We start from the raw sequence: 12,564 nt of genomic DNA on the forward strand, positions 1-12,564 counted from the left end.
CATGTAACTGTCTCACAGCATACAGAAAACAATATTACTGGCCTCCAAAATTAGCGCCTTTGAACCTGACTAAACTGATAACAAGTAACCTAGAAATCGCGTTGGGGGGGCGGGGGTCATCTGTTAGTAGTGGGACTAAATAGGGGGCGGGGGTCATCTGTTAGTAGTGGGACTATCTGTTAGTAGTGGGACTAAATGGACAAGGGTCTGTATATCTTTGACGAGGAAACAAACAGAATTAAATTGCAGGCTGCCCACTGGGCTGCAGTTCTGTAATGACAAAAATGTTCTCTCATGTTAGATGTAGTATTTTTTCAACAACAGTGGCTCTGTAACTGGAGACTTCATGCTCAACCTCAGAGTTAACATTAATAAGTCTCAGGGTGCATGGGGATGGAATATGTTTTACTTTGATTCTACAGTTACCGATACCCACTGGATCAACAACCGCATGAATCACTATTCTCCTATTGTACTTCTAAAATTTGGAACAAACTGCCATCTATAATAACCACTAACAACTCTATGACAATTTAAAACCCTTCTAAAATCAGATTTAATAGACACTTAGCTTTGCTCTTGTAACTATCCTGGCAAATCCTACTCTTAACCCTACTAACCAAATACTGCTCTTGGCCTCACTAACCAAATTATACTTTTCTTGTCAATTACTGTACCTACACTCAAACACTCATACTTTAAACTAACCCCGCTCTCTCCATCTCGCTAAAGCATGCAGAATCAAGCATGAGCCAGACGTACTCACTTCTAGACAATAGTATGTTCCAGCATTGAACATATGCATTGTTAATGTCTCGAAGTACACTTTTAGCTATCTTAATCACCAAGCTGTTTTTCCTATGTATGTCTCCATGTATATATTTTGTACCTTTGTTAAACTGCTTGCCTTTACTGTAAATTACAACTATTATTTGTACATATCCTAACTAAAATGTGCTTTTTCTTTAATATCCCCAATTGTATAAACTAATATGTGCTTACTGTAATATGCAATTCTTACGACTTATAAATGGAGCTTTTCTCCCCGGGCCTCCGCTGAAAAAGGACCGGTGTCCAGTCGGACTTTCCCAGTAAACAAATGTTAAATAAATAAAATAAATGCCAGAAAACCGCTTATTGACGGATATCCTGAAGGCAGGTATGCAAAAGTGTGCCCCTTCCCACCACTTAAATCATTGAATGTCTCTATCAGCAGGGAAACCTCTAGATACAAAAAGTCAAACCTCCACAAGGACTCTCTGTTGGTGGTCTAATCTACTGCTAGTACTTAAGCCACTAAATAATCTCATTGTCAATACAGCAACTGGTCAAGCATGTGTGTACATTACATATACATGCATGCATGGCATCATGATATCAGGCCAAAGGAAAGCTGCATTATTATATGCTCAGATCTCTTGTTCATCCAGTTAATATTAATAAATACGTAGATAATTTCAACCCCCTCCAACACTATACATTATAGGCTAAAACCATTTGGCGAGCACAGCGGACCCCATTTCCGTAACTCTCAACATTTATTTACCAATTTAGGTAAAATGTACGTGTTGCTTATTTACTATTTTTTGTTTAATCAAAAGCTGCTAAAAACAGTACAGTCCACCATCTTACATGACAGCAAACTTATACCTTACCTCAGATTCTGCAGAAACAATCAATGGTATGGTAGGTCACATCTACTTCAAATGACAGCATCAATGGCATGGTGGGTCACATTTACTACAAATGACAGGAACGGACCATAAAAAAGCCTATCCATACACATCTTTAATAAAAAGACATTTTTTTGCCACTGTTTAAGAGTACTTAATAATGCCCACTTCTCAAATCAAGCAGGGCCATATACAACACTACTGGTGTTATCAAGACTGACCTTAAAAAGGCACACAAAATAGTAATTTGCTTGACCTGTAGTGGTAACAAATTCCATAGGCTGGGAATAAGTTGAGTTTGGAACCTATCCTTGTTGCAAGCCTCATTTATTTGCAGATGTAAATGTCACCTCAGAGCAGATGATATGCTAGAAAAATAAAAGTTTACAAAAAAAAATCCACTGTAAACTACAAGCTGTCAAGTTGTAATTATATTGAAGACGACGACAGCAAAGGTCTTCGAAACAAACACCCCAATATTTGAATAAAGCCCTATAGGTTTGCCCCGGTATTTACCCTGGAATAACTCAAGATTGTGCTAAACAACATAGGCAGAGTTACAAAGAATACTAACAAGAGCTACAAGTATTCATTCAACCAAGAAGGAAAAAAAAATCCAGCTAGGCTACAGTGTCCCACATTGTAGAAGGCATGGGGGATCACCATGCATATTTTGAAGGATATGATGAAACTCACATTTTTGTTATTTGTTGACCCCAATTCTCAACAATTTGCCAGAAACACAAATTTATGTGGAACAACCCAAAACTAGGAGGCAAATACATAAATAAAATCTGGATATTATGTAAAATTCTGGCCATTTGAGAGGTATGCACTCCAGCCTGGCTACAGAGTATCGATGCAGACAAACCCACATTACCAGTATATGAGTAAATGTAGAAGCTGGCTCTCTGTTTAAATATGTGCCCTTTCCACTGTCCTGTCTGTAACAAGGTAAACAGAAAAATCCAACAAACCTTCATCAACAGTGGCATTAAACCATTTCACAAAGACATCAAGCCACAGATGAAATCCGCAAATGATACTGTTCAGCTTTACTGGGATTAAAACATTTCAGCCCAAACACAGAAAAAAAAATAAAATTACAAAAGATATAATGCAATTGCAGTGTTTCAACATCCCTGTCCCCTGAAATGAATGACATCAATCCCAGCTGAAACTAAGTAGCAAACTGTACAACTGCAGGTTCATAACTGTTTTATGTATTTACCTTTTAACTTAACAAAACATTTATGGGCAGCACCAAAAGCTTCTCCAAGATAACAGACTTCAATGGCTAAGCAGCTCCACAACCAGGGAGATGTGTACAATACATGTAAACTAACTACCTGAATAAGTACTGTCATCAGTAATAGTACTACATAAAAATGACCATCATGCCATTCTTAATATAACTGCAACAACAGATAAATCTTCAAAAATACACCAAAGACATAACCTGGCAGACAAAAGTCAAAACTCTAGCCCATCTATGTAGCACTGCTCCTACCCTACTTTTTGGGTTGTCTCACCCGGCACAATCAACATCTTACCTTCAGTAACAGTACAGCTTACTATACATTGGTTGTGTGCTGCTGTTTATTCCCCCCAACACAGTTTCCCATTACTACTGACCATGTGAGTCCAGAGCACCCACCTTCCTAAACAGGCAAAAGCAGAAGGCCATTTACAGACCAGTATAAAAATCAACACCATCCAATAACCATCAGCTGATAAATATACCATCACACATTTCAACAATTAATCATAATTTCTTCCCTAAAAGCAGCACACGACCCAACTTTTTGTGATGAATCATAATTCATCATAAATGCACCCTAAAGCAGCAAATACACCCCTGTGTTTTCTTTAATAAATCATGCAACTTTAACTCATGATGTTAATATCAAACAATTTAAAATGTATGTAGCAGGAGATAACACTTTACAGACCCCAGACTCATCTATGTAAAAAAGTGTCAACATGCACGTCTTTGAAAATATTTTAAGAAACCCACAATTTAAAGTAATATACAAAAATTAAAAAAAAAAATGCAAGAAATGTGAGTTCTCCAAACCCTAAATGCAACAAATTGCTTCTGCTATACTTTGAGCAAAGGTGGATTTGTAGCAGCATACAGCAGACTGCTAGGAGGACATTCTAGTGGTATGGAATAGAATAACTAAATTCAAAGCTGACAATCATAAAAAGTGATTTGTGACAATTTAAAACAAATTTTCTTTTTACATTACATACACGACTTTTTTTAACTCAAAGTACACATAACAGTAAGTGTTAGTAACACAACCACTGATAATTCTGCATTTTCTACAAACGGTACAAACAAAGAACAGCGTTCCCCTCATTGACCCTCACATTTCTTTCCTGTTCAGCTCTACACTCTCTTCTGTTTATATATACATTTAACGTAGACAAATGTATGTATGCACTCCACACACACATCCGGACCAGACTTTTCCAAAACTCTGCGCTTGGAGTGGGTGGAGACAAACTGAACAGAAGTTACACTATTAATCTGTTAATTTATCCTAATGAGTTAAAACCACAATCAAGCTTCTCCATATGTGCAACAGGCATTGGGACCATCAGAAATTCAATTGAATCAATGTATCAGTACAACCAAGGGTCCTTAAACTACATACTTTGTGCAGCTGTATAACTATATATTGCAAGACAAAGAAATCGGATAACAAATAAGCAACATTGTACATCATTTCACAGTGAGTTCAAAAGAAAAGAAAAAAATTATTATACAAAAACGTCTTGGCAAGCATTTACCACCAAGGACACTCCATTAAAATCGTAAAGTGACAAGACTCTTTCCAAAGTTCCTTCTTTTGAGTCCCTAACTCACCTAAGGGCGATGAACATCCTAAAGAGTAAAGACAACAAAAGTAAAGATCATTTATATACAAGCTTTCTATCACCATTCTCTGGTCATAATACTCACATGCAAGTTTGCTTTGCAATGTTATGAGCTGTGCAGAACACAGAAAAAGAGATGTACCGACACTGTATTATGTTGCCTTTACTCTATTGCAAAATATGTAACTTGACACAGGATTTCAAAAATCTGTTTAATTCATACTAGCAAAGCAGTAAGCAAAGATATTTTATAAATGAAAGACAAAAACGCTGATAAAAAGTGAGCCTTGTGTATCAGTTTAGTAAACTAGCCCGTACCCCAAATAAAACCATGATCAATAATTTTGTCTGAGTCTCATTGAAAGGGTTCCAGAGTTCATCAAATTTATTTAGCAATTATTTTCTTTGTTTTAGACTACTGCAGTTTAGCTCAAGGGTTTGTATAAGTCTTTCTTTTTAAAAACCTAGTTTTAAACTCGACTTTTAATTTATTGCACTCTTCTGAAAATACAGTCTTTAAACATAATTCCATTTAGCAAGCCCCGCCCGCCATAAAGACATTCATTTACTTTGCTTGCACGGGTTCCAGGCTGTACTTCATTTCTTTTAAAGCAAGAGACAAATGTTTTTTGAAAGTTGAAAGCTGTCCAAAACAGGACCACACACAGACTGGGAGTTGCACCGAGCTCTGTCTACTGCTGGGGGCACCCACACTCACAAAATGGCGTCTCTGGGAAAACACACAGATTACTTTCTTCATGATTTGCCCAATCTATTTCACTCTGTCCTCACAGCAGATTGAAACTAGGAGCACTGAAGTTAATAAGGATAACCTGCCGTAACTACTTAAATTTCGAGAACCATGAAAAAACACGAATTTCCTCCCCATCAAGCCCCAGTTAAAACAGGTCAGTTTTCACAGTTTGGCCTCGAGCCAACACACCGTACAATAACAATTCCCCCGTATAGGGGGATGCGATTTCTTCACGCAAAAGTTCACTCTGGCGACTAGCAAAGTTTTTTTTTTTTTCCTTTTCTTCAAAACAAACAAAAATAAACCACGAAAAAGGATAGCATGTCATCTTACCTTCCACCCACAATTCTTCTACGTTGGTTTCTAGGTTAGCTGCCCTTAATCCTACAGCGAAAGCCCCGAATATTAGGAGGCCCACAACCAAAAACTTGCCACAGTTCTTCTGAATGTAACAGCCCAGCTTAAAAAGCAGCTTCTGAAACTTCGCTCTCAGCCACAACGGTGCTTTTCTTCCAGTAGCAAAACCCTACGAGTAAAATAAATGCATATATAAATCTTCAATTCCTGGAAAAAAAACTACTGCTACAACCTTAGCCTAGAAGTCAAATAAGTACTACATCCCTACTTCGCATTACCTGGACATGGTAGAACATTGTATCTAAACACGATGTATCAACAACCGCACCGTTTACCGTTGCTATGTATTCTACATCTAAACTAAGCTTCTTACCGTTAATACACAGAATTTTGTAAAATGTTGCGAACTGCTTATATATATATATATATATTTATTTTTTTTTTCAGTTGGCTGAAGGGGGTGTGCTGTACATATCCTTAAAAGAAGTAAACAAACGGCACCCTCTTACACTAAGGCTACTGTAAATGTCACATTCAAGCGGTAAGTGAAAGTTCAAGCCTCTTAACAATATATAGGAATATACTAAGGATTAGTTTAGATGTATTTCTGTATTTGAGACTGTCCTGCAATTGTGTTTAAAACATTTCCTGTCATTTCGAACTCTGAAGTTATTGGGTTGATTGACTTACTTATTTTTGCAAGAAAATACCACAGTCTTGTCACCTAGAAAATAAAATGGCATTGACAGCTTCAACATCGTAGACAACAGTATGTATGCGGTGTGTAATAATGGGCTTAGAATGCTCCTGAACAGTTTGGTAGTAAACTCCACGTGGTGTTTGTGTGTGGCGCTGCAAGCTCAAAAGCCAGGTTGCTGCACTGAGTAATTCATTTCTATTGCAGTTGGAGACTGGCTGTAATATGAATTAGGAAGTGAAGCAGCCATCCCCAGGTTACGGCTAAATTTGTGAATGAAACAAGGCAAGCCACATGGACTGAGCTGTGGAGCCTTAAGTGTAAAACGTATCCTTAAACAAATTAACTTGTCACACAGATACAAATGTTTGCTTTATGTGCACACACTCTCTCCGACACGTTGCTATTGGAGAAAGTGGATTTAAAGTGATATATTGATATATTCATAAGTAACAGCGATTTGTTTACGCTGCATCCTACACACTTTTAGTGGAAGCTGTCAAGGTAAGCAGGAATGTGCTACAGTTCCAAATCAGAAATACAACGCTAAGCAAACTACACCCCCAATAAAACACATAAAAATGTGACACTAGGAATTCTGACACTAGATGAATGCCCTAGGGGAATGGCAGACCAGTAAAAGACAATTTTCCGTAATCACTACTTCAGAGGGGATGCGTGCGTGGTGGTTTTAACATTCAGCATCCCCAGTGCTTCTCCAGCGTACACATTCAGAATATTAGAAAGCAGCAAAGATAATTTGCAAAACAAACAAAATATACCTCAGAGATTTGCTCCAGAGCAAAAGCCGCATCACAGTAACTCGGCCGCTGCAGATACTCGAGATCTAGCGTTGTGGCTGCCATGCAACTGTTATCCCTTCTGTTTCTCCTCGTTATCCTCAGCCGATCAGGGTCCCTACTCTGCTGTTCTGAAACACTAACAGCCGAGGCCATGTTGTCGGGACAGGGCTGCAGTCGTTCCTACGATCCACCGCTTTCCTATTATATCCCCCCCGGCGCGCTCTCGGATAATCCACGGAAACGGACCTTGGCTGTGACCGTTCTTCGCAGACGGGCAAACTTCTTCATACTCCTCCTGGTGAGGACGGCGAGTCAAAGTTTGCGCCTTCCATTCCAACATTTCGCGATCCGGAGGTCTTTGCTGTTTCTCACATTCACTGATATTCTTTCCCTTGTCTTTAGTTTGTTTCCCCTCTTAGTCTGATGCTTCAAACCTGGAAAGCTGCTACAGGTTTCCGCGATACAAACCCGAAGCTGCGAACCATGTCGCGTCGGACCATTCTGAGCACTGCAATACTCTTACTCTTGTTTGGGCCCGGGGACTGTACCATACGCCTCCCTCGAATCAATAAATGAGAAAAAAAGCCCACTCTCTCCATTTGGAGAAAGGGGAGGAGGGGTAAGGGAAAGAAAGGAAAAAATCAAAATCCCGCCTCCGGGGGGCTGTCAGATGGCTAGGAATCCTAGGCTTTGATTGGCTAGAGAAGGGCAGAAATTACTCAGCAAACACGACTATTATTAGCTGCTTAGCAACAGCTCACCAAAGTAGAGAGACCACCCAGGCAGCGCGGCCCTTGTGTGTGTGTGTGTATCTTCAGCTTCAGGGGAGCCTTAAAGACATCCAACCGTCATGTGAATACGGATAAGTGTGTGTGATTGCGTGCAGGATTCCTTTTGTGGGACTTAATTTTGTTCTCACTATCTCTGTAAAATACCACAAGTATAAAGCCTGTTTTGAGGGAATGCAGTTATTTTGGGAAAAATGTAACCGCTAAAAGAATTCTTGTTTGATGGCATGGCAGAGTAAAAAATCTTTCTGAGGTATCAGTGGCCTCAAGTTACATCAGCTACTGGGAGGTCCAGCTTGTATTCCCAGGCTTGCACAAATAATGACAGCCTACTGGATAATGCCTTAGAAAGTGCCAGATTTTTTTTCTATCCTTATATCCCCCACCCGCACACAGACGTTTATATGTTGAATGTTTAGTAAAAAACGACAGCTTTCAATTAGTGGGGGAAGTTAACGCATTCTAAATACAACACACACACAAAAAGAATTCATTGCTTTCAACATTTGCTGTTTAATGTCCAGTTTTAAAATTTACAAGTTTTTGTGAATGAAAAGGTTTAAAAACTGAGCTTTCCATGAGATGGTACTATCGTGTAAGGTATAGGCTAAAATATACAGATCATGTGGAACTTGGTCCATCGCCCCAAAGTACCACCGTGAACAAAGTACTGTTTGGATGATTCTACGTATGAGGGATGGCGGTTTTACCCCCTGCACATATTGCAGTGTGCCATTCCAAACATTTAGAAATAAATATATTAGTAATTTTTTTCTTAAAATAATCCAGATGATGACCCCCCCCCCCCCCCCTCCCCAACACACATCTGTAAGAGCCCTTGTAGGCTGAAGTGCAAGTCTAGCAAATAATGCGTTTTGACGGTGTTTTTAATTTCAAATTCTCTTCTGCACTACTTGATATGTATGCAGACGAGAACAAAGAATGGCATTTTATCGCGTTTACCGAGCCAACACTACTTTGTTACACCAATGACAGAGGTAGAAAGGAAATGACAGAGGTAGACTGAAAAAAAACCCACTAAGCATGTGTAAAGCAGTTAAGTAGTATCACTCAAACCTCCTCTAAACTTGAGAGAAAGAACATAACTTTCTTCCTTATCCATTCAAAGTATGTTTAAATCACAGAACCCTACGGGGCTGATCCCCCCTATCAATTGATGAGGTGACAGAAAAAAGTAAATCAGATATTGTGAACGAAAATAATTAACACTCTAATAGCCACTTCAGTGACAATAGTGTTCTGCGTACTGACAGATACAAGTCATACAATGCTAGGATGTGCAAGCAGAAACCACAACATTACAGAATAGACATTCAGGTATAGGTAACTGTATGGGAGCAACAAGGCAATTAAAAAAATAATTTTCAATATAGTTACACATGCTACTGATATATGTAATCCTGTGTGAGCTGCAGAAAAGAGGTATTTTGGGTAAGTACATTGTGGGTGTTGAGAAGCACTCTTAAAAGCATCAAAGATTGAAGCAGTACTAATTTTATGAACTTTAATGGTACGCTGACTTTGGAATGGGGTCCATTCCTGTCATATTAGAAATCCTCCATATATGGATAGGGTTACCACCTGTCCCATTTTGCGAGGGATAGTCCCTCTTTGGGGAGTTGTGTCCTGCAAAAAAGTTGTAAAAATGGTAAATGTCCTGAGATTTTAGGACAAAATTATTTCCTATATTTTATGTAATAGTTGCATAAAACAGTTATTCTGTATCTGAAACACCTAAGTGCTATACGAAACAGAATAAGCAACTAAAATGCTACAAGAATAAGTTTTTATTTAGGCAAAAAAGTGAATTTCTGTCCTTTGTACTGGCTGTGAGTATGTTTTGACCTGCAAAATCTGATGTTTGCACCAAACATGTCCCACTTTGGGCATTTGAAAAGGTGGCAACCCTATGGAAACAAGAAAAAGTGAGATTAAATTATAACATTTTAGAGCATGAAGGTGGATTCCAAAGCAAACTGGAATAAGGACACCTAAATAGTTTTAGTAGTTATTGGTACAATAGGGTTGAAAAAATCAAGCATTTGCTGAATGTATATTATTGTGTTAACTACATGAGCTACGAATGAGACAGTTCTGAGTATATTGAAAGTGTCTGGGGACAGCACTCTTACTTTTGTCAAATATCAAAATATGAAGTGGTGTGCTGATTTCAAGAACTTCATATATACTCTGACTCAAAAATGGTGTCCATTCCTGTCATGGAAGTAACAAAATCTTAAACACTGAAAGAAGTTAAATGTGAGAAAGCAGTCTTATCAAACTTCAAAGTTTGGAGCAGTATTGATCTCCTGAACTTTAAATATGTTTAGACTAACTAAAGGTTGGAACCCTTTTTGCTGGGGCAGTTGAAAAACTGGAAAGCTTCAATTGCAACAGTAAATCCCTTAATAAAAATTGTATATGTGCTCTGTAGGCATTAATGCAACTGTTATTCATTCTTCTAGGACTATGTAGAAAGTGGGCCTTGCCCAACTAGTCTTATTTTTACTACATAAAAAGAAAAATTGTGTGTTTTGTTACCTGGGATAACCCTACCGGACCAGACCTATTTTCAGAGCTGGCTCAAGAGTTACAGTTTAAAGCATACAGAATTTAGTCTTTAGTTTGGAACCTGCTTACCAGTTCCTAGCATCATAAGGTACTATTCTGGAAGTACCCTGCCTCCTAGAATAATGTCATTTCCAGGATCCAGAAGGAAATGTGAGTTCAGAGTAGTGACATGGACACCCTTCACCATGCTTTTCTTGGAACCAGCTTACCAGGTCCTAGCATCATGAGGTACTATTCTGGAAGTACCCTGTCCCCCATGAATGATGATATTTCCAAGGGCCAGAAGGAGATGTGAGGTCAGAGTAGTGACAAGGACACCATTCGCCATGCCTTTTTTGCTGCCCTGAACTCACCTTTCTTCCCTGCCCCTGGGGATGACATCATTCTGTGGACAGGGTACTCCCAGTACAGTACTCACAATACTAGGAACGGTTAAGCAGATTCCAAAAAAAATGCTGTAGTAATGGATTCCAGTGGGCTTGTCAAGTCTGGCTGAAGTTGTCCAATGTTGCAGCTCTTACCTTTTTATTTCAAGGCTGTCATACTCTGTTGTATTACAGGTTCATAGGTAGGTACTAGGCTATTGGCCCTAGGGCCTATATAAGCCTAGCCAAAGGGTACCCTGGCTTTTGCCACCCAAGAAAATTATTTTCCTGTGCCACTGTCAAGCAGAGCCACAGAAGTGATCCCCGGGGTGAATTTCCTATCTCCCATCCAGTCATCAAGATTTATCTTGAAGAGTGCTAATGAGGGGCTTTGTTTGATATAAATAGGTAGTTTGTTCCCGAGTATGGAAAGTCTCTAAGACAGGAATCTATCCCTCTGGCATGTTCTGTTTATTGTGGTGATGAGGTTTAGGTCCCTAGACGTGTAGCTTTGAGGGATTGGGATTTCTTTAAGTGGAGCATGTCCAAAAGCTCTGAGTTTGACATAGCTTTGTTTGTTAGGCAGAGATCGCCACTGAGTAGGCGATATATAATAGAGTAAAGCTGCAGTTTTTTGAGACGGTCTGTGTAGGGCATCTGTTTGAGGCCGGTAATCCTCTTTGTGAGGTATTTCTGCGGCCTTTCCAGTTGTTGTAGATGTCTTGTGAGGTACATACCAAGGGGGCGTTGTACTCTATAATGGGTCTAATGAGTGAGGAGTAGAGGGGAACAATGATGTCTTTTTTCCTGGATGAGAAACCTTTTGTGATGAGGTGTGCCACGTAGAAGGATTTCCTGACTACTGTGGCAATGTGATTATCAAAGGAGAGACTACTGCCCACCTGTGTCCCAAGGTCTCATCACACTTTCGGTGTTAAGTAGACTACCGCCTATGTGGTAGTTCATGGGTACAGAGATTTTACCAAAAGGGATGACAATGCACCTTTTGGCATTGAGCTTGAGGCCATGGCTTTGATACCAGGCATCTGTCTCAGCGAGGCCCTTTTGTAGGATGTCCACATCTTTTCGAGTTTTGGTTATGGCTCTTAGTTTGCAGTCATCTGCGAACTTCATTAGCCAAAGACCTTCTGTGTTAGCCTGTACTTCAGAGAAGTAGATACCAAACAGAAGAGGACCCAGGACTGAACCCTGTGGCACTCCAATTGTCACTAGTCTGAAGTTGGATTTGAAGTCTGCTACTTTCACAGTGTGGGTTCTGTCAGTGAGCCAGTTGGCAACCCATCTTGTGACATAGGGATTTATACCTAGTTTAGTGAGTTTATCTATAATTCCAGACTGGGGAATGGAGTTGAAAGCCTTCGCGAGATCTAGATAGGCTGTGTGAACCACCTTACCCTCATCTATGGCTTTGGTGATCGCTTCAAAGAAGTCTATCAGGTTTAGGAGACATGATCTGCCTTTTACAAATCCAAACTGGGTGGGGTCCTGAGTTTGGAGATTACCAATGTCATTGGTTATAAGTTCCATGATGATACGTTCCATAGCCTTGCAGATCAGGCTCGTCAGGCTAATGGGGCAGTAGTTTCCGGGGTCTGTGGTGGCTCCCCCTTTGTGGAGTGGGATAACCG

At 39.6% G+C, this 12,564-nt stretch overlaps 1 protein-coding gene across 1 annotated transcript in view; it reads right to left on the reverse strand.

Annotated features, from left to right (window-relative positions):
- The window catches only part of PTCH1 (patched 1), a gene marked incomplete in the record, with an annotated part of 1,119,051 nt that extends 1,111,251 nt beyond the window's left edge, over positions 1–7,800 (reverse strand). The window contains 2 exon segments of the mRNA XM_044059325.1: positions 5,647–5,839; positions 7,150–7,800. Of these exon segments, the coding sequence (XP_043915260.1) occupies positions 5,647–5,839; positions 7,150–7,323 (367 nt within the window).
- Between the last annotated feature and the right edge of the window lie 4,764 nt (positions 7,801–12,564).

The sequence above is a fragment of the Protopterus annectens genome, chromosome 17.part0 (assembly GCF_019279795.1).
Source record: "Protopterus annectens isolate FY-2018-M chromosome 17.part0, PAN1.0, whole genome shotgun sequence".
NCBI classification, from domain to species: domain Eukaryota; kingdom Metazoa; phylum Chordata; order Ceratodontiformes; family Protopteridae; genus Protopterus; species Protopterus annectens.